This window comes from Aedes aegypti, chromosome 1 (assembly GCF_002204515.2).
Source record: "Aedes aegypti strain LVP_AGWG chromosome 1, AaegL5.0 Primary Assembly, whole genome shotgun sequence".
Classification (NCBI taxonomy): domain Eukaryota; kingdom Metazoa; phylum Arthropoda; class Insecta; order Diptera; family Culicidae; genus Aedes; species Aedes aegypti.
In genome coordinates, this window is record NC_035107.1 from 189,817,824 (window position 1) to 189,844,385 (window position 26,562).

General features: G+C 39.5%; 1 protein-coding gene and 1 long non-coding RNA gene across 2 annotated transcripts; both read left to right on the top strand.

Moving 5' to 3' along the window:
- LOC110674002 (probable enoyl-CoA hydratase) lies at positions 1 to 8,469 on the top strand. Its single transcript, XM_021855513.1, has 2 exons — positions 1 to 293; positions 7,500 to 8,469. The coding sequence occupies exons 1-2, from the start codon at positions 197 to 199 to the stop codon at positions 8,357 to 8,359; spliced, it is 957 nt and encodes a 318-aa protein (XP_021711205.1). The 5' UTR covers positions 1 to 196; the 3' UTR covers positions 8,360 to 8,469.
- Positions 8,470 to 12,774: 4,305 nt separating this feature from the next.
- Positions 12,775 to 13,040, top strand: LOC110674577. The gene is made up of 2 exons (XR_002499000.1): positions 12,775 to 12,825; positions 12,885 to 13,040. It is a non-coding gene; the product is annotated as an uncharacterized LOC110674577 (long non-coding RNA).
- Positions 13,041 to 26,562: the final 13,522 nt, after the last annotated feature.

The window sequence follows — 26,562 nt, forward strand, 5'->3', positions numbered from 1 at the left end:
AAGCCATTTGACAGCACAATATTTATTTTGGCTTTTAAAATGCAACACGAGTGACCCGACTGTCCACGGGAGTTTAATCATTTTTTTTCATGTTATCATGTGTTGATTGTTGTTTATTGTACCAAAAAGAACTTTGAACCAATCTTGATTTATCACACCTCAGTGACTGAAGTGAATAACGCAGCATAATTCTACAATGTGGACTATGACGCGCATCCCACTGAGAACGGCTACCTCCTGGTATCGAGCCGGATTGATGCGACAGCTGTGTTCCGGTACGGAGCCAAACCAGAGTAAGTGAGCTAGAAAGCTTTGATAATATTTTTGTACTGCAACTAAATAAAACACAGTCGCTCGACAGTTATGGATAGCACACAGATATGGATCAAAGTTGTATTAAACAGACAATATCTTATGCGAGATAAATGCAGTTACGGAGAAAACATTTTGCCCATTGATGTAAATAGGGGGGGGGGTCTAAGCCCCCTAGAAAATTATAACTTATGCTAAGTTCGCATCTTCTTTGAGGGATTTATTTGATCGAATTGGTCAAGCCTCCTCTAGGATTGAGTTGAAGTTACGCTTATGGTTTTACCCGCGCGAACCATAAATCTTTTCAGCATTAAGTAAATGAAAAACCAATTTTAGTCCTATACCATTGAATTCCACTAGAGTTTGTATCCTTTGACAGATACGCCTACCCAAGTAACCACTAGCCCGCTAATTCGCCTTTTTGGGCTTATAGGGCTATTAAACGGCTAATGTAGGGCATGTCAGCTCTATACTGCCGTGAATCGCAAGTCAGTCCCATCTGTAAAAAGTAGGCATTGAGAAAATGGACTGTGAAGTTTTCAAACTCGTTTTCCATACGAATATTCAAAAATTCCAGAGGATTGGAACATGTTCCTATTTTAATAAAACTTTCACAACTTGCTTATCACTTTGATATCTTATCGAGAAAAATATAAAGATGATCGAAACTAGTTGCATTTTTGTGTTCCATGTTGCGAAAGTCTGTAGTGGGACTGATATGCGGTTACTTTTCACTATGGGATAATTTGACTAGCTGTTTTTTCCTAATTTTTCCGAACAAATCAGATTATTGCATTAGTGCAGCTGAAAGAGCATTGGAAAATATGTTGAAAACTGAACTCAACTCAATTTTGACGAAAATGCAGTTGGGACTGACTTGCGATTCACGGCAGTATAATAGCATTACAGGTCGGACTCGATTATCCGGAGACTCAATTATCCGGGGACTCGATTATCCGGGATTCGATTATCCGAAATTTTAGACTCGATTATCCGGAATTTGTGTTTTGTTGTTCTTGTTTTTCAATTTTTTTTTAATAATTCTGAGATAATTTAGTATTGCAATATACAATATGAATAGTTTTGCAGTTTTGAACGTGTTTAGGAAAAGGGGGGTGTAGTATCCAAAGGGAGCACATAATAGTAATGAATGATACCATCACTAAATCTATTTTTTTAACCGTTGCACTTCTCACACTTTTACGACAAACCGTTCGAATTTTCAAAAGTAATAATCCATGATTTTTAACACTATTATAAACTGAGACTTTATTACAAATTATAAATAAATTTATTAACACAGCCAATCGCGTCATAACGTGTTTTTTTTTTCTCTCAGAATCACTCCGCACTACCGCCGTACGCACCAACAATTCGTGCAGAAAATCGCCAATAAACTGACTTGGCGCAACGGAATCATGTTCGTCGAACCTCGTCTTCGAAGTTGTTTTCTATCTCCTTTTTGTCTTCATTCCTCATCTCTTTCTCTCCAATTCGTAGCCGCGCTGAATAGGCATACCATCATCCCGGCACAGCGTGATCATGCTTCCCGAGCATCGATGAATATCTTCGTGTTCGTTTGTTTCAAGGTTTCTTTCGATCGGCTCTCGATAGATCTGTGCGAAGAAAGCATACACTGGAAAAATAATTAAATAATTTTGTTCGGATATATTGCATTCTATTCAACTTATCTGATATGCTTTATTCATTATACTACAGGGGGTTTAAAAAATTGTTTTTTGGGTATGCCGGTAAAAAAAAAATGTTTCTTGTGATATCCCCTACTGTTCCTAGAAATAATTTCTGGCTACACAACCGCATCATATAAATAAAACAACAAAAAAAAAAACATAATATTTAAGTTCTTTTATTGAAGCTTTCAATTTTTTTCTTAGTGATTCGATTATCCGGAGGATTTGATTATCCGGAGCGAAAAAAAAAATCGATACTCCGGATAATCGAGTCCGACCTGTATATTAGCACGGAGGGCGAATTAAAGTGCTATTTGGTTACTTGGGTATTTCGACCTCAACTGTAAGGACGTCTTCAGTGTCGTGTATTTACTAGACTCGACTTTTCAGTACAGTCAACTATCGTTCGTTGCACTAAACCTGTAGCCCACTTAGTGAAAGACTTTCACTAATAGGGCTGAGTTTTGAGCTGTCAAATAACCAAGAACAAAAGAAACTCAGAACTACCAACATTGATAAATTGCGTCTTATGTCAGAAAATGACGTTTGACTTCGTTTTAGGTGGGCTATAACCCACTTAACGGGAGCCCAATTAAAACGAAGCCCATCTAAAGATAGTGCAACGAACGAAATTCGACTGTATTACAATCAAATATAGGCAGTATGCTTAAGTATGATTCATCAGTCCGTAGGAAAATAAATGTCAAACATATTCCTAGAAGCGTTGATTTGTAAGGAATACCATTCTGAAGTTATAAATCAAACATAATACGATTCAGACAGAAAAAAGAAGAAACGTATGCAAACGTATAAATCGCTGTTACAGTGTTATTAATATGAATCGATTTCACCGATACCTATAATAAGATAATAAATCTTTGAGCTGTTTAATGGAATACCTATAAGTAGATGAAAAACCGAATTTAGTACTATACCATTTAAGGTGAAGATGAATCGAAGCCAAAATTCAAATTTTCAAGAGCACGGATCTGGAGAACCAAACACCCGTTTGAGCTGAAAACCTAATCGATTGGTCACCACCAGCTAGTGACCAATCGATTAAGTTTTCAGCTTAAACGGATGTTTGGTTCTCCAGATCCGTGCTCTTGAAAATTTGAAGTTTGGCTTTGATTCATCTTCACTTTATTTCCACTAGAGTTTGTATCTTTTGACAGAAACGCGTATTTCGACCTCAACTGTAAGGCCGTCTTCAGTGTCGTGTACAACACTCGACTTGAAGAACACCATCGTAAGCATACATTATATTTTTAAACTAGGTATGGTCATAATTCCCTAATCTTCTTTGGAAGAATCTTAAAATTTAAGAGCTGTACATCCCATCCCTTTTTTGTTGAAACTTTAAATTCAAGAGTTGAAAGGTACATCACGGGAACGATTAGTAGGTATCAAGTTGAAAAGCCATGTGTTGCCGTTGCCTTGGTCTATTTTGAGTAGCATCGTAGGTACCTGTTTGCCAATTTCCAGACTCTCCGCCACATGCAATTTCCAAGGAGAAGAAACATTTCGCAAAATTTTGATATCGGCCGTCGTAAATTGTATGACCCTCTAAAAGCACATGTTCTGCCACCTTATGTCGTTTTTTATTATTCCCGACGGTGCACCGCGCGAGTGTAACAATTGACACCGGAAAATAGAACGGTTTCGGTGCAATGTTTTGATAGCGTATGATGGTGTTTGTGGAGACGTCATTCAAAACGAAATGTCATTTTTCAAACAGTTGCTGTTATTCATGATTTTCTGTTTGGGATTCGAAAATATCAGATTCGTTTGTGCTTTGTGTAGTTTGTTAACGGTGTTTACAGCACTGGCTATGATCATTACTATGCCGTGGACGAAAATGAATGTTCGGTATATGAAAATAAATTAATTTTTCCTGGGAATTGATACCATAATACATGTTTCGTAATTCAATAAAACATGTTTAAAATTCAGAATTTTCTTATTTCAATACTGTAAAGACTTATTTGACTTCATCGATCCTCTCTCTCTCTGGGTAATAACTTCGCCAAAACTTATACTTCCGCAATGTTTCTAGCTCACAATACAACAGATGAATCAGTTTTTTTTTGTAATAATACGTAAAAATCAACTTAAATCGATCATTGCATTACAACCCTAATGAAAAATCAATGTGGATTCTTGTCAATCGACTTTTTTTTAAATATAGTACTAGAGATTCTGTGATCCCAGTTTAAAATATGAGATGTTACAACTCCAGCCGCTGCTGATTCTATTTTGTTGACACCCATGTTTTTTGTTGGTGGCTGTGCGCAAATTTCGGAAAATTTGACTTAAATAAAATGTTTTTAATGTAGTACTTACTGGTATACATGTTATCCAAATATCTGAAAGAAGAATTCAATTTTCTGACATAAGCTGCTAAAGTTCATTCAAGATAGGACATTGTATTGTATTTTTGTATTATTTATAAATGCTTAGAATAATTCATCTTTAACTGAATAAAAATATTGAATCCTGAAATAAATCCATTTTATCCACGCAGTCGAAAATGAGCATAAATGAAGCATCTTGTTTGTTCGTTACCTAAAACAATCAAAACAAGGATGCCACTGACAGCTAAGAACCATATATGTATTGGTAAAAAGAGTGCATTACCTGCTACACCCATCTCGATCAGGGTGTAGGATTTTCTGCACCGGTGGCGATCGAGTGTAAAAACGGTGTGCTACCTGCGGAATAAAAGAACGGTTTGGGGTGCAACTTTTGCTACACCGGTGGGAAAACGGTGCAGGCGGTGCAAATAAAGAAAAACGACATTAGATTTGAAGTCGTATGTCATCACCTTGTCTATCGTCTTCTAAGCTTTCCCTATTTCCGCTAAGTGTTCCTTGAATCTAACCTCAAGAGACCGCTTTGTTTGATCAACGTAGACCTTGCTGCAGTGAGAACAACTGATTCTGTAAACACCAGCCTTGTTTAGTGTGTTTACCGGATCCTTGGTAGAACCTAACAAAGTCTTAAGTTGGTTGTCTCTGCTGGAAACACCAAATCGATTCCGAAATTCCTTAGCTTTGGGTGGAGCTGTTTGCTGATGTGTATGTCGTATGGGATGGAGAATCTCTTCATGGGTTCGGTAATAGGGGTTAGTGTCGTTAAAGCACTCCGAATTTGCTGTCTTTCCTTTGTGTCGATGATGGCTTTTATCTTCGTTTATTCTTGCCGTCTCGTAGGTGTATTCCAGTTCCTTGGTCTATCCGTCTTCGCTGAGGGGTAGAGTTTGCATCCTGTGGATCATGTGGTAAAATGCTGCCATTTTAATAATATGTTGGAACGAATGATTCGATGTGTAGTGGATGACTCGCTAGGGGCCTTCCTCAGTCGAGTGGTTACAGTCCGTGGCTACAAAGCACAGCCATGCTGAAGGTGTCTGGGTTCGATTCCCGGCCGGTCCAGGATCTGCCACACGATATACGAATGCAAAAATTGCAACATTGGCAAAGAAAGCTCTCAGTTAATAACTGTGGAAGTGCTCATAAGAACACTAAGCTGAGAGGCAGGCTCCGTCCCAGTGAGGACGTAATGCAAAAAAGAGGGATGACTCGCTGGGTATTTGTAGGCTTCCTATAGTTTTCGAAGTTGTAAGATTAGCTTTCTTCCCTGGTGACCAGTAGATCCAAAAACGGTAGGTTTCCATCCCTCTCCTTCTCGTGGGTGAACTTGATATCATTGTGTATGCTGTTTATTGTATCCGAAATTCTAGCTAGATCGTTCCGCTTGATAACGCTGAAAATGTCGTCGACATATTTCCACCATTTATCCGGTAATACTCCTTGTTTCTTTAAATATGAATAGTTCGCACAAAAACGGGGAGAGAGGGTTTCCCATGAGGGCTCCTTTCGTCTGCTTGTAGAAATTTCCTCGAAATTGAAAATAATTCTCGTCCATGCACAATCTTGCCATCCTCATGTATGTATGTCCTGACCTTTCCTATCCATGCTGTATCCGTCCTTTGGGGTAATAACCAGTCCTCGAGAAGATTTAGGGAATCCTTTACTGGAACGCTGGGAAAAAGGGCCACTACGTCGAAAGAAACCATTTATGAGTGGGGGATCCGTCGGCCGAAACGATATCTCGCATTTCTTTTCCTGGCTTGTGAATATTCGGAAGTCCTTTGATCCGTGGAAGAAGGTGTCATATCTACCTATCTAAAGTGATATTCATTATTCTACCTCACGATTTTGGTACCTTTTACTTGTTCGCACCTACGGGATTTCTGCGCTATAAATACTAGCTGCTGTAGGCGCAGAAGAGAGACTTCCTGGACTGTGGACTGTGGACTGATTAACATATTATTTTATTCTTTGTTTACAGAATATAAAAGAAGGGGGTTAAGTTAGAAGGGTCTTTCAGTTAATCCTTAAGTTCTTTCATGATCCTTGTCTGCCCTGCTGCGTTGTCATGTCGTAATGGTCTTTGCTCCGATGTTCCTTGTTGTGTTCTGGTCCTTTATTGGTACGATTTGGGTAATCGCTGTTTCCATGTCTACAATGATTTTCTCCACGTTAGGCTTCGTAGTCACTGCATATTCTTACCCCCTTGTTGAGGTGTGTTAATTGTTCTACTGTAAACTGCTGCGTCAAACGGTTAACTGCGAAATTTTCAATGGGTTCTACAATAGGCCTTTTCATGTGACAGATCCGTCTATGTCATTTGTTTACATCGGTGGAGGACCGGTGCTAACACGGGCCTGTCATTTTCATAGAAGAAATGTCAAAGTGCTTCCCGATCAGCTGATTTGAGACGTCATTTGAATAAGCCTATCGGAGTAAGAACGCATGGACTTCCGTCGACTTGGATCGCATGGTGGCTAGTTTTTTTTTTCAGTGTAGCCTGTTCCTCCTGTCCGCTTCGCATTGTTCCGCTCGTTTAAAATGGGAATCCTTCCGGATATTCCTGAGCCAATTTTTAATGCAGAAGGGATTTAGGGAGGTATCGAGTTACAGAACACAAAACCAATACAACTGCGATCCAAGGGACCATCGAGTTCGCCATGAAAACCAACTTTAACTATGGTTCTCTAACTCGATAATATATTATCGAGATACGGAATATCGAGTAAGGGAGAGTTAACTGTAATACTAAATTCGGTTTTTCATCTACCTTTATTAAGGATCATCCTCTCCCACACTCGCATCGAACGCCGAGGACCTGGGATAAATATTGTCAAAAATGGGTGATCTTGTCAAGGGCTACCATACTTTTTTGTATGGTTTGTTTCTACGAAAGGTATCCGTGACCCTTTTTGATTCCGCAATTCACAAATTGTAAAGCTCTCCTTGAACGATGTGCAATGGAGCTGAAATTTTGTGGAACAGTCCTCGATTTGGCCTATCGTTTGTGTACTATCCGTTTTGGAAATTATATAGCCAGTTTTTCCTATCCACACAAGACATTCATTACCAGACATCCACGTGATCACCAAAGCTAATATATGTTCCACTTCTCCACTTCCAGCTGCAACCGACCAATCAAATACAACAAAACCAGAGGAACCCTCCATTCTGGTGGAGAAGGAAGGAAACATAACTATGATCGGGCTGAACAAACCTCACATCCGAAATGCAGTCGATTCGGAAATGGGTCGACAATTGACGGCAGCCATCGAAGCGTTCGAACAGGATTCGACAGCTGCAGTGGCCATTCTCCATGGGATCGGTGGTTCGTTTTGCTCTGGTTACGATCTATCTGAACTAGCCAATCCGGATGTGAAACCACAATCAGTAATTCTCCAAAGAGGTGGCGTCATGGGACCCACACGGCGCAACTTTAAAAAGCCTATGATTTGCGCCATAACCGGATATTGCGTGGCCGGTGGCATGGAACTGGCACTGATGTGCGACTTGCGGGTCATGGAGGAGCTGGCAGTGATGGGATTCTATAACAGACGATTCGGTGTTCCACTCGTTGATGGTGGAAGCGTTCGACTACCGGCACTGATCGGTATTTCCCGCGCCATGGATTTGGTTCTGACTGGGCGAGGGGTTCGCGCCAAAGAGGCTCTGGAAATAGGGCTCGTCAATCGAGTTGTAGCAGTGGGAACAGGACTTGGCCAGGCTTATAATCTTGCGATGAGCATTGCAAAGTATCCACAGGCATGCTTGAACCACGACAGGACTTCAATGTACTACGCTACTTATCAAGCTAAATCGTTGGAGGATGCTATGGAATTTGAACTGCTGACGGCGAATGAAGAGCTCCTGAAGGAAGCTGTCTATGGGGCTGAACGGTTCAAGCAGGGCTTGGGGAAGGGTGGTAAATTTCACGATATCAAAAAGAAGCCGCTCCCGGACTGGGGAATTGCAGGAGGTAGCTAATGAGATTAACGAGATTCCAAAGTCGAAAATGTGAGACCGATAGAATACGATTGTTGAGTATTGTTATGTATCTAAATGTAAAAAATATATAGTTTTATAGTTAACGCTAATTTGTCTTTAAATTAATGTATCCTGCACAGCGCCCAAGTGCATGGTCGGCTATATTATTTTTTTATTATATTATCACTTTTATCAGAGCGATTTCCTGCCAAATGATGGTTCATCTCTGTATGTGCGACGTATTTTATATGGATTATACCGCCAATATTCGCATAACAGTCCCATGTTCTATAGGATTTTATATAATTGGGACTGTAATGCGAATATGGGCAGAATAGGTATAATAGCAACGAAAATCATCCTTACAATCCGTCAAAATTTCATTTTCATTTTGTAGCGTTTGGTGGGAAAAGAAGAGCGCAAGTCATGCCAAAGCCGGGCTCAAGGATAGGGTATATACGTCATACTTGGTAGACGAAATTGTCAGGCGTATTATAGAGCTCCATCTTAGTTGGTCCTGAGCGATACTTCTTTAGTTGACCCGAACGTTTATGATCGCCAGGTTCTCCTCCATTACATACAGCCAGCGTATTTGTGGTCTTCCACGAAGTCGTCTACCTCTACTTGGTTCTTTGCTGAATATTATTTTCGCACTGAAGTCTACCGTATTTTACACGCCTCGTAATATTCGCATCTTTATACACTTGACTCGTGATTCATGCGTCTGCGCCGCACACCATTTTCTAAATTCCCACAGCACTTTACGATTTGGTAGAATCAATGTTATATGCAGGGTAAAATTGGTTTCCGTTTGCAAGTTGCGGGGCCTAAGTTGGTTATGCAGTCCATAAAACGCCCTATTTGCAGCCGAAACACCTCTTTCCACCTTACCAAGCCTATCTTCATATCTACCTGCAAGCATGTACAATCGGGTTTCCTATCAAACGCATTCCTATAACGCGCACTCCTATAAGACAAACTAGAGCCGCAGACAGACGTTCAAGTTAGACTCAGCCACTTGTGTAAAAACATGGCCGCCACAAATCGCCAAGTGGCAATCAGCTAACAGATGGCGTTAGTGGCGTATGCGTCCCGCCACCACCCCGATCACATTTCGTTGACAGCACGACACACAACCGCTCCCACAGCCGGCGTGCTCAACGCTAAAAAACTATGTACCTTTGTTTTGGGCTGGGTGGGTGATGTTCCCTTTTGGATCCAATTTCTCATGTAAAAATCAAGAAAATCCATTGTAATTTTTACCACAAGTTGGCATTCAATTTACTCACAGATTCATGCTAGTATAACACCCTTGAATGATCGTTACTCATGTAAAATAAATTTGCGTGAAAGTATCACAATTGTGTGAATTATTTTTTGAAGTGATTGTTTTGATAGTTTTGTTCAGTGGGTGGTGGACTGGGGTGGTAAGCGAGAAGATGAAGCCACGTGCTTTTACAAACTGTCACTGTACTGCAGCAATTTGCTCCCTAGATGACACCACGGTAGAATTTACACAGGAATTTTGAATAAATTTGTTCCTGCTTAAACGTCTGTCTGCGCTAGAGCATTATAGGATCCCAGGGCTTATGGGATTTCATCGGTTTGGAGGAGTTGTTGAATATCTCGCATGCGTTAAGAGATAGCACAGTGCTGTCTTCGGCGGAATTTCAGAACTCAGTACGATCTACCTTTAGGAATTGAGGATCATCCTTTTAGTTGAGAACTTGGCCGGTAGGGGCGCTTTTTCTGACTTGCACTTTTACCATGAGGGATAGGAATGCAAATTTTGTAACAATATATGATATCTCTAGATCCTGATGTTTTGGAAGGTTGGTGTCTTCGGAAGAGTTATTCAGTATCACAAGGGCTAACATTTTGATCTGCTCAAGGGGGATGACAGATTTGCAATACGCATCGAGCAAACTCTGAGTTACCCACATTTTGCTCAGAAATCAGAAAATCTACTTATCCTGCTGTTTTATTTGCTACGATCCAGCAACTGTTTTTTTTTACTATTTAGAAAAACTAAATTCTGTACTGTTACGATAAATAAAATGTAATTTGTTGTTCCTCACAAAAAAGTAAGAGGTTGTTACCGAGATACAACCGCCAAGTTGACGTTGGATAACATTGACATGAGACCGTCAGGAACTTTCTACTGATAAAAATCCAATCAATTTTCATACTATTTGTTGCATGTCAATTCTGACCTATTATGGGCATTGTGTGTTATTATTTGGTTGGTTCGGTTAACACTTCAACACCGCTAGAATCGGTCGATGGAAGAAGAAGCATGAGCGGTAACTCTTGCTTCCCAAACAAATATTCCGGTGGAACGTTAGGTCCACATTGAGGTTGAGGCACTTCTCCATGAAGTCCGCGAGCTCCATGTTTTCCTCTTTGCTCAAATCGATGTTAAACTTGCCAGTCACGATGATTGGCATGATCTCCTTTTGATACTCGAAGAAGTTCCGCACCATGAAGAACTTCTTCTGCTTCGTCGTAGTATCCGGGGAAATGTAGAGGCAAATCTGCGATTCCAGGGCTCGGCCGTCAAGGTCCTGCAAGAAGCGAGTGGCCTAACTGATCGGTTTTGTTTGAGGATACCAACCTGTGCGCGATCCAGGCGAAGCGTGTCAGCATCATGCCGAAGGAAATCCAGCTGACTTGTCGTATCCGTGGCGAACGCGCTTGAAATTCAGCACAATTTCAAACAAAACGGGTTACAAAAATGCATTCGACGTTAAAAGAGTTACAAGCAGAGACACTTTATCTATTACTATTAATTGATTAATTGATTTATTTATTCATCAATTATAATTTAGGTTGATTAGTTATCAATGGAGAGAAATGACCAAAAAAGTTCTACATAAAGCCTGTCCACGATAAATTTCGGACACGGATGGCGGGTGTACCACAGAAAGTTCGAGAATTTTACAGAAAGAAGTATTAACATCCTTGTCAACTGTTTATTTTGTAGATATAACTCTTTTATTCTGAAATAAACAATTGTTTTTGTTGAATTATGAGTAACTTTTTTTTTGCTGCCATTATTTGGGGTGTCCGAAATTTAACGTGGACAGGCTTTAGGTTCCTGTTGTTCGGATCGGGCGGCGCGGTAGCACTTTCGCAGTTTTCTCTGTGTGCGTATTTCGATTCGATCGACAATTTCTTACCAAATCAAAACATCAACAAAACTGTTGCTGATTAGTTTAAGCTCTTTGTTTGATAAGTTGATACTCTCAGGTTGATACTGATCGCTTTAGCATGCATTTACATGTACGTAGCGACGACGACAACGGCATTATTCAAAGTAAGTAAAGTTTGTTAAGGATGCTTAAAATATATCCCCGAGCCCGATTTCATCTTCTAAACTCACACCAAATTAGGTCATACGGTTGAAATAATTAAATTTCTGTTAGATATCAGGGATTTCCTTAGGAAATTGCCTACATTTAAGCGTTTTTTAATTCTACACGTTTAATTTCTGGATTTACAAAACGACGAAAGTAAGATTCTTCACTTTCGCAACCTAACCGCTACTTTCGCCGCTCCGTTGTATTGGAGACAAAGTGGCTTAGGGCCGATTTCTTCACCCCCGCTTAGGCCTTAAACCTAGTTTAATCATATGGGTAAACGTGGTTTACGGCTTAAGCGAAGGTAAAAAAATCAGCCCTTAACCACGAATCAAAACAAAACACTACTTGAGTCGATTTTACACTGGTACAAAAACGTCGTACGTAACTGATTGAAACGGCTAATCATTTTGTCATACATTTTTTGTGAAAAATGATAGGAACTACCTAGTGTTTTAACGCGAGCTGATATACACGGTAAAAAATGTTAAAAAGAGGATTCATTTTAAAACAGTTTTAGAAGAAAGGTTGTGATTTTTCTTAATTAACTTTCTCAAAACCGTATGAATGTTACTTACGTCGATTTGAAAAAGTAATCGAGATTTGTTAGAAAATTTGGCACACTCAAAAAAATCCAAACGTCATTGTTACGTGAAAAATCACGTAGATTCATCCAAATTCATTTTGCCTTGACTTTACCTGACTAAGGTAATGATCACCTGACCAAATATAATCACAAAATTGAGACCCGGCAGTTTCCACTGTGGTGAGCTAATCACTCTTACGTAAAAATCACGTAGACACTTATTCATTCTGACATGAGCTCTGACATCTAGACTTTGTGTTCATTCTGTATTGTGCTCGTTTATGAAGATGGTGCTCAGTTAGTTTGCCGAATAATTTCAATCGCTCGATTCCAAGGTAAATATGGTTTAGATACCGAATAATCCTCTACTAATTGACAATTTTATTGATTAGGTATACATTTTGGCAATATTTTGCGAAACGGTAAGCAGGAAGACCTTTTCGTAAACTTCAAGAACGTAACAGTTTTGGGAATAATCTGGCAGCGGATGAATTGTTTTGTCAAAAGCAAATCGTGCGTTTGTAAGTGATTTTTCTAATTTCCTAACTTTACAAATTGTTTTTTTTACACTATTCTCCAGGAATGTTCGATTGCTACTGGACTATATCGTCGATCCTTGTACTGCGACTTGCAAGATCAAAGCACATACGGCAGCAGGAAATCATGCAGTGTTTCCATTCAGCTACCACCTACAATGCTATATTGACTAAAGTGATAGTATCATCCATGCTTTTAACTCTAATTTATTTCACTTCTCTGAAAATTGAAAAAAAGCTTCCAAATGCCGATGCAGAACCAGATGGCTTCTATTAAAATATGTTAATAATGTGTATTTGAACATCGTGTAGAATCAATTGGAAGACTGCGTATAAACTACGAAAAATTTCACGTAGCTGCTACGTGAAACTCCGGTGAAACGGATGAAGTTCATTAGTTCATGCGTTCATTCTGTGTTACCTATGATCCACGTAAGTGCTACGTGAAAAGTGCGATGGAAAAAAGCCACGTATGTTTTCACGTAGCAATGACGTGTGGATTATTTTGAGTGCACATGAGTCAAAGAGGTTGAAGAACCACGATACAACGCTGCATTGATCAAGGAAACTTCCCGGATGAATGGAAGCGACGGGGAAACCACCAGGTGACCCATCGGCGTACAAACCTATCTGTCTACTAGATACGACGAGCTTTTCTTTATTGGAGAGGTTGATTCTCAACAGGCTAGTACCGTATACGGAAAGTGCGGACGGCCTGTCCAACAACCAGTTTGGATTCAGAAAAAGTAAATCTACTCTGGACGCCATCCAGACGGTCGTTCAGACAGCTTAGGTGGCAATTGAGCATAAAAGGAGCGGCATCCGGTTGTGACTCTGGATGTGAAGAATGCGTTCAACAGCGCCAGCTGGGAAGCAATAGCACACGCGCTTCACCGCCTCAAGGTACCGGTGCAGTTGTGTAAGCTTCTAAAAAGCTATTTTGATGGTAGGATTCTACTGTATGATACAGAGAAGGGGCAGAAAAGCGTTCGAATCACCGCGGGAGTACCTCAAGGTTCAATCTTGGGCTCGCTGTTATGGAATGCGATGTACGATGACGTACAGAGACTGACCCTTTCCGACGGGTGTTAAGATTGTTGGCTTCGCCGACGATATTGCGCATTTCGCATTTGTGCAGAAACGCTAATAAAAGTGCGCGATCGCCTCTAATCGAGTCGATATCTTCAGCGGACTTATTCTTCGCAATCCAAAGAATAAGTGCTCTGAAGACATCAACATGTTTCGATGCAATCCCGCCGTTTAATTCGCATTTTCGCACTTTTGAGGCCGCACTTCGCAGTTCAGTAGTGAAAAAAATACACAATATCACCCTAGTGGTCTAGGGTGAATCGATGGAGGAAGTAGAGTTGACAGCAGCGCACTCTATTTCCATAGTTGAGGAATGGATGTAGTCTAGGAAACTAGGACTGGCCCGTCACAAGACTGAGATGGTGGTGGTCAACAACCGCAAGTCCGAGCAACGGATGCTTATCTCGGTAGGTGATTGCACCATCGAATTCAATCGATCCCTTGGGCATCTTTAGGTAATGATCGATGACAAGCTCGGCTTTGCTAGTCACGTAAAATGGCATGGCTATGGCTATAGCGGCTCTTTCGAGGATGATGTCTAACGGCTCTGCTGTAATTACCAGCAAATGCAAGCTACTGACAAGCGTGGCGCTATCCATACTAAGGTATGGAGAACCAATTGGTCAAAAGCGCTTAGAACGAGCAGAAATCTAAAACGGTTGGAAAGCACGTACAGGATAATGTGCTTAGTAGCAAGTGCATACCGGACGGTATCTAAAGAGGCCGTGTGCATCATAGCCGGGATGACACCCATCGGGCTCATCATCAAGGAAGATGTTCAATGCTTCAATCAAAGGGGTACCAGAGTGTAATATCTTGTGGGAGATTGGGTTCTAAACGGTTAATTAACGATTTATGACCGAGACTGTGGTACGGTTATCGATACGTAATGAAATGCGCGTCTGTTCGGGTGTGCAGTCAGAAGATAAACTGTTTCTTTTATTGATACGAATCCACTGCTGTACCAGACAGAGAGTGGTGTAGCTAGGGTGGATGCTACAGTTCTCCCCCTTTTAGTTCAAAACATATTTACAATTGACAATGCAGCAAAACCTGACTGCCGCAATCTACTGACTCTCGGCAAAACTCGACTGCCGGAAACTTTCAACAAAACTACGGCTAAACTTCACTGCCGTCTACATTTAAAACGAACGGTAAAACTGAACTACCGAAAACTTTTGAACTCGGCAAAACATAACTACCGATAAACTAGTTCATTAGAACGCCTCCATGGCGTAAAACAAACACAACTGTTCAATAATACACATATTCGACATCTTTCTTCAGCCGCTTAGGTCGCTTAGAACGCCTGACATTTTCTTGTCGATTCTTCGATGGTGACGACTGGCACACAGCTCGATGTGACGGACCAGCCTGCGGTTCGACCTCCTCAACCGGCAAATTCGACGATCTCCGTAGATCCTCCTCCACGTGTAACGCACTTCGACGGCGCGGAACACCAACCTCCGCTTCAGGACTACGGCTTGAAACACCGTTACGACCGCCCCCGTCACTGTAGATGAAAGAATCCGAAGGAAAACCGTAAAAGTCCTCTTCGTCGTCGTCGCTAAACCTATCGTCATCGTCATCGTCCTCTCTACTTCGTTTTCTGCGTTAGTTCCTCTCGCTCCTCCCCAAGAACAAACCTCGGCGCTTTGGGGTGCCAACCAGCTTGAGCTGATTTCGGTGAGCAGAGTAGACTCTCCCTCCAACGGAAACCTGAAAAACATTTGATGAGATACGTCTGAGAAATTTGGCTTCTAACCATCGTCTAATATCCGTAGGTCTGAAATTTTTATAATAAACAGTATCTCCAGGACGCAGCTTGTCGATCCAGTCATGTTTCTTACGACTAGGACTATATACAACACGCTTATCCACTTCCTTGGGCTTCGTCGAATGATGTTTAAAACTATTCTTTGGATGGATTAAATCCAACAGCGTCTTAGGCTTAAAACTAAACAATCTCTCGGACGGAAACGAATGTCCATCTTCCAAACAAGTATTCCGGTAACCAAACAAGAAGTACGAAACCATGTCTTCAGTACTCAAACCAATCATATCCGGATCCAAAAGAAACTTCTTTAAACCTTCCTTCACTACTCTGACCATGCGCTCCGCTTGACCGTTGCTCGATGGGTTGTACGGTGGACTCTTCATCACCTTCACTCCATGTTTCTCGAAGAAAACGATAAACTCTTTCGAGCTAAACGGTGGTCCGCCATCAGTAACAACTACGTCAGGTAACCCAAACCTAGCGAAAACGCTCATAAACTTTGAAATGACTTTCCTGACATCTGTTCCAAACTTCATATACTCAACTTCAATCCATTTTGAAAAACTGTCCACAATGACCAGGAAAACCTTCTTGTCGGAGTAGAAAAAATCTGCATGGATACGGGTAAACGGTTTTGTTGTAGGAATCCAACTGGAACTTGAAACTGGCTTTGCAACTGCATTCATCTGGCAACACACACTACATGATTTGACGAAACTTTCAATGTCACTGTTCATGCCATACCAGTAAACTGTCCTTCTTGCCATCTGCTTGATTTTGGTGATTCCTGAGTGATTCCGATGCAACAACTTCATCAACTGCTTTTGCAAACTAGCAGGAATAAACACACGATCCTGGTACATACAATAAACAACCATCGACCAGTTCGAGATCTTGATGTTGTGCATAAACGTCCAACAAACAACGTTCCAACTTTTTTGGCCAACCATGCCTCATGTATGAAACAACTCTTTGGATAAACTCGTCTTGTTCTGACTCTTTTGCAATTAAAACATGATCCAAATGTTTGATGAGTTTCCTCGTAAACATTCAAACTTTTGATAAACTCCTGTTGCAATGAAACTGGCACTTCAACTGGTAAAGGAAACCTTGAGCAAAAATCTGCATTGCCCATTTTTGATGACGGTCTGTAAACAATGTCGAAATCGTAGATGTTCAGTTCCATTACATATCTCTGCAGACGCGTCACAAACAACGAATTTTTGCCTTCTTTGCCAAATATGCCTATCAACGGCTTGTGGTCGGTATACACAGTAAACTTCTGTCCAAACAAAAACTTATGAAACTTTTTTATTGTGCTCACAACGGCCAACGCTTCCAAGTGTAAAATTGGGTAGGATTTTTGTGCTTTCGTTAAACTGAAGGAGGTAAAACTAATGGGCCTCTCTTCTCCATTGATTTCATGAGCTATCACGCCACCTAACCCATAACTGCTAGCATCTGTCACAACAACGACAGGCTTTTTTGGATCGAAAAACACTAAAAGTTTTGAAGACAACAACGATTGCTTACTTTGATCAAACACACGACAACACTCATCGGTCCAGACAAACTTAACGTCTTTTTTGAGTAAACGATACAAACAGCTTAAACGTGAGGATAAATTAGGGATAAACTTACCGTAGTAATTTATCAAACCCAAAAATGCCTTGAGCTCGGTGACGTTGTTCGGAACCTTGGCTCTACGATTCGTCTCGACCTTCTCTGGACACGGCAACAAACCTTTATCAGTCAACACATGACCCAGAAATGGCAAACTTGTCACAAACCACTTGCATTTTTGCAAACTAACTTTTATATTGGCATTAGAAAGTCGCTCTAAAACCAAATAAAGCTTTCTCAAACAGTCCTCATAATCCTCACCCGCTATTAAAACATCGTCTAAGTAGCAATAAACACCATCAATGCCTTCCAAAACTTGATCCATTACACGTTGAAAAATAGCAGCACTTGAAGAAGCACCTTGTGGCAAACGATTATACGAAAACAAACCTTTGATCGTATTAATTGTCATGATTTTTCTTGACTTTTTAGACAACAACAACTGTGTATACGCTCCGGTCAGATCTAAGGAACAAAACACTTTAGCACCAGCTAGTGAAGCAAACATGTATTGTGCTAACGGTAACGGATAGGTATTCGGGATGATCACCTTGTTGATTGAAACCTTGCAGTCGATCACCATCCTGATTCCGCCATCTTTCTTCACTACAACGATCACCGGCGATGCCCACTCACTCGCATCTATCGGTGTTATGACGCCATCTTTTTCCAAACTTTCCAAATGTTTAACAACTTTGTCCTTTAAACGCAATGGAACGTCATACGCACGCTTAAAAACCGGTGCTGCACCTTTCTTCAACACTAGATCTGCCTCAAAACCTTTTATCGGAGTAAACAAAGACTTATCAAAAACATTGGCAAACTTACTTTGAATATCATTCACGACACGCTCCTCTGAAGTCGGCAACGACAGCTGGTTCAGGTTTGTACCACTGCCAAACGCATTCCTCCATTCAGGGAAAAATATATCCAGCCAATCACGTCCAAGCAACGGTGTAAACGAACTTCCGCAGCGCAAAACAACCAGTTTAACGGATTTCCGTCTTCCGTTCAACTCAACTTGCACTGGAATCTGTCCTTCGACCACCAAACGACTTCCGTTGATCACCGCTAACTTCCTCGTACACTTCTGCAATGGTATATCGCCGAATTCTCCCTCGTACGTCTCCTTGCTGACGACAGAAACTGCAGCTCCACAGTCTATCTCCATTTCGACACGGATACCCTTGATCAAAACGGATCGGAAACACGGTTCGTTGATTTTCCCGATGGAAGAGATCAACAAACACTCCATATCCTCGTCATCCGAGACAGATCTGTTCAACCGACGACGCAAACTTTTTTGATACTCCGTCATCTTCGGCTTTGCTGCTGGAGAATCGACAAACTTCACAGATTTCTTCTCTTTGCTCTTCAAGTCGTAGCAGAAGCGACGCGTGTGACCATCTCTGCCACAGAAATTGCAGCGAAACTTCCGTGATCGTGATGAAGAACGATTTATACGGTCAAACGAAACTGATCGACTACGGCTCCTATACCGATTACTTGGTCCACGACTCCTACCACGGGATCTCGCACGTGAAACTGTTGGCTCTTGCCTCTTACCAAGCCTGTTCAACACACTCACTCGACCGGATTCACGAGAAACTAGCTTTCGGTTCGCTCCAGCTAGCTCCCTGTTGATGATAATCTTCTCCGCTTTCGCAAGTGTCAAAGCTTCCTCATCAAACAAACGCTGTTGCACATCCGGATCGCGAATGCCACACACAAGCTTGTCACGGATTGCGATGTCCTTAAACTCGCCAAACTCACACAACTCCGCTTGCAGCTTCACAGCTAAAATGAAATCTTCCGCACTTTCAGTAGGGCCTTGAACTCGTTGATAAAACTTAAAACGTTGGATCATGTCGCTTTCAGTCTTGTCGTACGCTTCTTCAAAGAATCGGTGATTTCCTTGAATGACACCGTCTTCAAATCCTTTCCAGGAAACAAAAGCTTCAACTCGCTGTACACCTCCTTTCCGCATGCCGCCAGAAACGATGCTTTCTGCTCATTCGCATCCGCCATCTTGTTGTCGATGAACACCCATTCCATCTGCTCCAAGTACTGGCTAAACGGAATCGTGCCGGGTACATACGGCTCGATATGATTCACCAACGGCATACTGACAGCGATGAAAAACGACGAAAAACTGAAAACGATTCGACAAACTATTACACGAAATTCAACTACAAATTTCTTTCAGTGTAACAATCGAATAAACTTGATCACAACAAACAGTTGACTAAACAAACGCAAAAATTTAAAAACTTTTTTGCAAAACTTTTTTTTGTCCAATTTTGAAACAATTTGTCCCACAGTGCAAAACATAAACTGCTACTGTGTCAAACTAAACACTTTTCAACTGTTTCGAAACGATCGTATGCAACATGCAACGACAAACTTTATCAACGAAACGTGAAACACACAAACAAACCAAACAATTTTGTTGCTCAACACTAGAGTCCAGTTGTTAATTACACCTATCGTTTGTCTGGTGAGTTGCACGCTTACTGTCAATGATGATGTCACGCTACACGATAAGTGTTCATCTGCAACAACCAGACAGCTCACCAATCCACCGCGAGGTGGATCGTGCTGAGTTGTTGAGTTGAAGGAGAGCGAAAGAAGGAAGGCACAAAAGTCTGTTTGACAGCTCTGCAGAAAGCGCGTGCGCACGGACAGAGCGCGTGCGCACGGAAAGAGCGCCAGTTCGGCTCGATTTGCAATGATCGGTTATTATTATTATTTTTTCGCTATTGGATATTCTATGGTTTGGTTGATCGATGTTCAAGTTTGTTTTAAAAGCAGCTCCACTTATTTTGAAACATATTGCCGTGTACAATAGTAGACAACACAACTAATTTAATTAAAATATTTTGAAATTATAATTAGTACATATACAAAAGGGGAAGAACGTTTAGGCTGGTTGTGCATTACGATAAAATCTATTAACATAAGCAATGCTTATTGTTGGTTCTTGTGGAAGGATCAACATGTTCGGCTTAACGAATCTTATTTTAAATATCGAATAACACCACATGCAATTGAACAAAAAGGATGTGATTACAATAGACTTTTGATATTTTCAATTCTGAACCACCGCAAAAAAATATTGGGAATCAAAATTCTCCTGAGAGGGATGATGTGGGGGAGGCTCATTCTAATTAATATTGTCGTTCAATTATGGGGATAAATTAAAATTGTTATTGTTCTATACATACTTATTTATTATAATTACCTGTAAATATTGATACAGCACAATTCAAGTATTTAAATATCAAATAGCAAACATAGATATGGTCGGTGTTCAGACAGACTGAACCAAGTGTTTTTTTCAATCGAGTAAGAAAAATGTACCCCAAACATGTGAAACATCAAAATATTATAGATATTTACTGTAATAATGGAACTTATCTATTTGATGATACATTTGTATCATAATAACATGGAAGATTTAAAATTGATGGAGTTCTTTACGTATCCTTAGAGCTCCAAAATTCATCTAGTCTGGTCTGTCTAAACACCGACCATATGATTCTCAAAAACTCATGAGAATGGTATTTTACTCTTTGAACTGTTACTTAATTTGGATGTGTTTAAAAGATTTATAAATTTAATATATTATTGATGTTACGAGCTATGTCTGTAATTAAACTTAATGCTACACAAGAAATATATTTGAATCAAAGTATTTTATATATAAATCATATGAAAAAAAAAATGTTCCAGAAAGTACTCTAGAATTCTTTGGGAGCGTCTCCCGGGATTCTTCCTTAAATCATTCATGAATCCTTCAAATCCTCTCTGGGATTGTTCTGCTGAAAATCTTGAGATTATTTCTGAATTTTCTTCCAGATATCGCTTTGGGATTCATCCAAAAAAAAAAACGTTACCATTCCGGTATTACTTCTGAGATTCTTTCGGATATCCCATTGCGATTATTCTGGACATCTTTTTGGATTTTTTTGCAGAACTCTGTATGTGATTTTGCGTTTATCTCCTTAAGGATTACTTTTGAAATCCAGGAAATTAAATTCTTTGAAATTCTTGAAAATTGTTTTCGAAATACTATGGAAGATTTTACCATAAATCCTGATGCGATCCATTTGGATATTTAAAGAGGATTTTATCAAAAAATGTACGACTCTACTAGAAATTCTTCGAGAATTCCTCCGAAAATAACTCTAGATTTTTATCCGGAAATACTTCTGGTATTCTTATGAGAATGCCTCTGGTATTCTTCCAAAAATGACTTGAGATGGTTTCGGAAATCTTTCTGAAATTCTTCAAGAAATTCCACTGAGATTTTTATGCCAATATCTTTGAAATACTCCTGGGACTTTTACAAAAATCCTGTTGGAGTTTTTTTTTTCGGATATCTTTCTATTCTAAATTTTTCAATAAATTTTGCTGGGATTGTGTTGTAAAACCTGCTGAGATTCATCCAAGAATACGACTGTCATTCTTCCGGATATCATTCAAGAATTCCACCGGAAGTTTTCGTGAGATTCAACCGTAAATCGTTCTGGTATTTTTCAGAAATTCCATTGAGATTCTTAAAAATATCCTTCTGAAAAATTTTCTGAGAATTGTTTTGGGATTATAGAAGGATTTCCAGAAGAATTCCAAGGCGATTCACAGAAACATCACTTCTGTATGAAGGATTATCGTTAATATCTGAAATAATCCCATGAGAATTCTAAATCCAAATTACAGTGATATTCAAAAGAATCCCAGAAGTTATTTCGCCAGAATCCCTGAAAGATTTAAAGGATATTCACAGACAACTAGAAGATTTCATGAATATTTTCCAGAATAATTCCGATGTCCAGATGAACTGCAGAAAGATTCATGGAATAATTTCAAACGGGATTTTCGGAATCATTTGAAAGTAACTTTTAGAAGATCCGCAGAAAAAGAAATCAGTAATCAAAGTAATCGAAAAAATCTCATTATTTCAAGCAATGCTCGTTGGTTCATGTCGAAGGATCAACATGTTCGGCTTAACGAATCTTATTTTAAATATTGAATGACACCACATACAATTAAACTAGTATGTGACTATTGGGGGCCCAGATAGCCGTAGCGGTAAACGCGCAGATATTCAGCAAGACCAAGCTGAGGGTCGTGGGTTCGAATCCCACCGGTCGAGGATCTTTTCGGGTTGGATATTTTCTCGACTTCCCAGGGCATAGAGTATCTTCGTACCTGCCACACGAGATACACATGCAAAAATGGTCAATTGGCATAGAAAGCTCTCAGTTAATAACTGTGGAAGTGCTCATAAGAACACTAAGCTGAGAAGCAGGCTTTGTCCCAGTTGGGACGTAACGCCAGAAAGAAGAAGAAGAAGTGATTACAATTCTGAATCACCGCAAAAAAATATTTAGAATCACGATCCTTCTGAGAGGGATGATGTGGTGGATGCCCATTCTAATTAAAATTGTCGTTCAATTATGGCGATAAATTAAAATTGTTATTGTTCCATAAATACTTGTTTATTATAATTACTTGTAAATATTGATACAGCATATAAAAAGACATTGGTCCAGAAATTACTCCAGAATTCTATGGAATTTCCCTCCTGGGATTCTTCCTTAAATCACTTATGAATCCTTCAAAACCTCTCTGGGATTGTTCTGGAAATCTAAAGATTATTTCTGATTTTTCTCTAAGTTCTTCTGGAAATCACAGAATGCTTACATATATCGCTTTTGAACTCATCTAAAAAACATCGTTAGCATTCCGGTACTATATCTGAGATTCTTTCGGATATCCTTTGTGATTCTTCTGGACATCTTATTGGAATATTTGCATAAATCTGTATGTGAGTTTGCGTTTATCTCCTGAAATTGAAATCCTGGAAATCAAATTCGAATCGAAATTCTCGAAGATTCTTTCGGAAATTCAATGGAAGATTCTAACAAAAATCCTGATGCAATTCTTCTGGATATTTTTAGAGGATTTTGCCAAAAAATGTACTACGACTCTACTACAAATTCGTCGAGAGTTCCTCCGAAAATAACTCTGGCCTTTTCCGGAAATACTTCTGGGATTATTATGAGAATACCTCTGGTATTCTTCCGGAAATCACCTGAGATGCTTTCGGAATCCCTTTAGAATACTTTCGAGGATGCTTCCGAAAATCTTTCTGAAATTATTCTAGAAATGCCACTGAGATTTTTACGTCCATATTCTTGAAATTTGTCTGGGACTCTTCCAAAAATCCTGTAGAAAATCTTCCAGATATCTTTCTAGCATTCTTTCGGGAAGCCTTCTGGGATACTTTCGAAAATCTTTCTAAGGATACTTCAAATCCTTCTGTTAAGGATTCTTGCAGAAATTCTTCCCGAATTACCTCTAGACTCTGGGAGTTTCCTGAATTTTTCAAGAAAACTGTTATTATTTCGACTATCTCTCTAGGATTCTTTCGGAAATTCTTCTACAATACCCCCAGATTTCTTTCTGTTATCCTGCTGGAGGACTTCAAAACATCTTTCAAAGATTCTTCCAGAAATTTTACTGGAATTTTTCAAGAAATTCTGCTGGGATTCTTCCGTAAAACCTGCCGAAATTCATCTGGAAATACGACTGGAAGTCGACAAGAATTCCACCGGAAGTTTTTGTGGGATTCAACCGTAAATTGTCCTGGTATTTTGTTTAAATACATTGAGATTCTTAGGGAAAAATATACAGGATTCTTAAAAATATCCTTCTGAAAATTGTTCTGGAAATTGCTTTGGAATTAAAGGAGGATTTCCGGAAGAATCCCAGGTCGATTTACAGAAGAACCACAGAGAAATCACTAAAATATTATCAGGGAGATTTCTAAAGGAATTATTTTAAGGATTCTCGTAAATTCCTGAAACAATCTCAGGAGAATTTCGAATGGATTTTGAATGTTTTTTACAGTGATATCCAAAAGAATCCCAGAAGTTACTTCGCAAGAGCCCCTGAAGATTCAATGAAAAGTCACAGACATCCAGACGATTTCATGAATATTTTCCAGAATAATTACGATGTCCAGAAGAGCTCCAGAAAGATTTACGGAATAATTTCAAATGGAATTTCCAGAACCATTTAAAAGTCACTTTCAAAAGATGCTCAGAAAAAGAAATCAGTAATCAAAGAATCTCATAGGTATTTTTTTAAAGTCCCAGTGACTGTCCGGTAGTTTTCTTGGAGGATTTCCATTTGAAGTCAAGAGGGATTTTCAGAAAATTCTGCCAAGGATTTAAGAAAATTTTCAAGGAAAATCAATGATAAATCACGAAAAAAATCAAAAACACTTCCTTATGAATTTCCAGAAGAATCGCAGAGTTTTTTTTTTTTCTCAAAAAATCTTAGAAAAAAATTCTAAAGAATCACGAAGGAATTTTCGGAATAATTCTGGATATACAAAATTATCTCAGGCAGAAACAATAAAATCAATAGCAATAAATCTGTAAGAATATAAGAAGGATTTCTGTAAGAATATAAGGAGGATTTACAAACAATTACAGAGGAATTTTCGGATGATTTCCATAAATAAAGATTTAAAAAAATCCCCGTCATCTGGAAGTTTCTTAGCAGGATTTTCGGAAAAATTCCACAGGGATTTCTGGGAGAATTCCATTGGGATTTACAAAAGAATTCCAGAGGAATTTCCGAAAGAATCCCAAGAATTTGCACGGAAGAAAGTGAAGTGAAATAATAGATTTTTTTGATTATAGTCTCAGGCGTCTTTCCGAGAGTATTCTAGAATAATAGGTATAATCTAAGACATTTTTCGGAAAGAATCTCAAAGGGATTTTGAAGAACTTTCAAAGAGTTTCACGGAAGAAATACTGAAGAATTACGAGGAAAATATCAGAATTTAAATAATAATTTTGATTGGATTTCCAGAAGAAATCCCGAGAAATTTTGTGAGAATCCCCGAATTCAGATTTTTAAAATAGATTCCATTACACTGGAAAGCAATCATTAAATCATTTTCGGCAGAATTCCAGAATTTTACAGCAGAATCCTGAAAGGATTTCCCAAGATAAATAATAACCCAAGATGGGTTTCTGGGATAGTCCAATAGGAAGTCCCAAGGAGGTTATTGGAAAAATCAGAGCGATCAAAGAAATAACTACATATAATAATTTCAGAAGGGTTTCTGAAAGAATCTCAGTGAATTTTCAAGATGTCCTCTAGCAACACAACTAATATATACTAATATTTACAACTCAATACTTAATTATAAATTGCGTTAAGGTGATTATAGAACAAAGCCACACCTCAAATTTTCAAAAGCACAAGACTTGAGAACCAAACAGCTCTCACCGTTGAAAATTTATCCCATTAGTCACCACCAGCAAGCAAGCAGATTGATTGGTTTTCAACGCAAACTGTTGTCAGGTTCTTCAGTCTTGTGCCCTTGTTTGGCTTCGTTTTATAATCACCTTAAGCTGAGTGTACGCCATCCAGTTTGGGGGCGGATTGACGGTATCGAAGTGGATTAAAAACAATTATAGGAAAACGTGTGGAAAATACATATGAACTGCGCAGAATACATCAGACCGATTTAGCATTGCTGCGCACTTCTAAAAGCATTTTATTTTTATTAAAATGTTTGATAATAGTAGAACGACAATGATCATCAGTTGATTTTCCGCTACTGTTTTTTTTAAATCACAATTGTTATTTCTTTCCGTGCACGCGCTCGGGAAATGAATCTGGCCATGGTGCAACAACCGCGCTACATTCGATGAATCCTATGCGACAAAAATTGTCGGCGCTATCCGTCAAATTCGCTCACCAAAGCTATTTTGGTGACTTTAACATCACAGCTTAGCATAAACTTCAGTTGCTATCAAACATGAGCATAAACCAACGCAACAATTTCTCGCTACAAACAAATTTCTCGCGATACAAACTTTGTTGCAAACAAACTTTGGCGCAACACACTACAATGTTGGCGAAACAAACTCCTCGTACGTGACAAACACTTCGGCTGTGATTGATTTAATTTTTATTATGTACACACAAAGCCGGGAAGTACGGGAAAATAAAATGAAACACAAATTCTTTGCTTGCTAGGCAGAAGAAAATGGCTCATAAACTCACTTTAAAACACACAAACGGCATGCAAAATAAAACAAGTTTTCTCTAGTTATTTCCACTTTTGAGAAAAACTTACGGTTTTTGCAGCAAACCTGTGCAAAGTAAAACCAAACCAACTCCTGCAGTGTAGGTACTGCCAGTAT

What these genes read in the sequence shown, in the direction of transcription:
- LOC110674002 (XM_021855513.1), top strand. Translation starts at nt 197, where the DNA reads ATGTGGACTATGACGCGCATCCCACTGAGAACGGCTACCTCCTGGTAT. An exon ending in CGGTACGGAGCCAAACCAGA is followed by an intron (nt 294 to 7,499) that starts GTAAGTGAGCTA and finishes CTCCACTTCCAG; the next exon opens with CTGCAACCGACCAATCAAAT.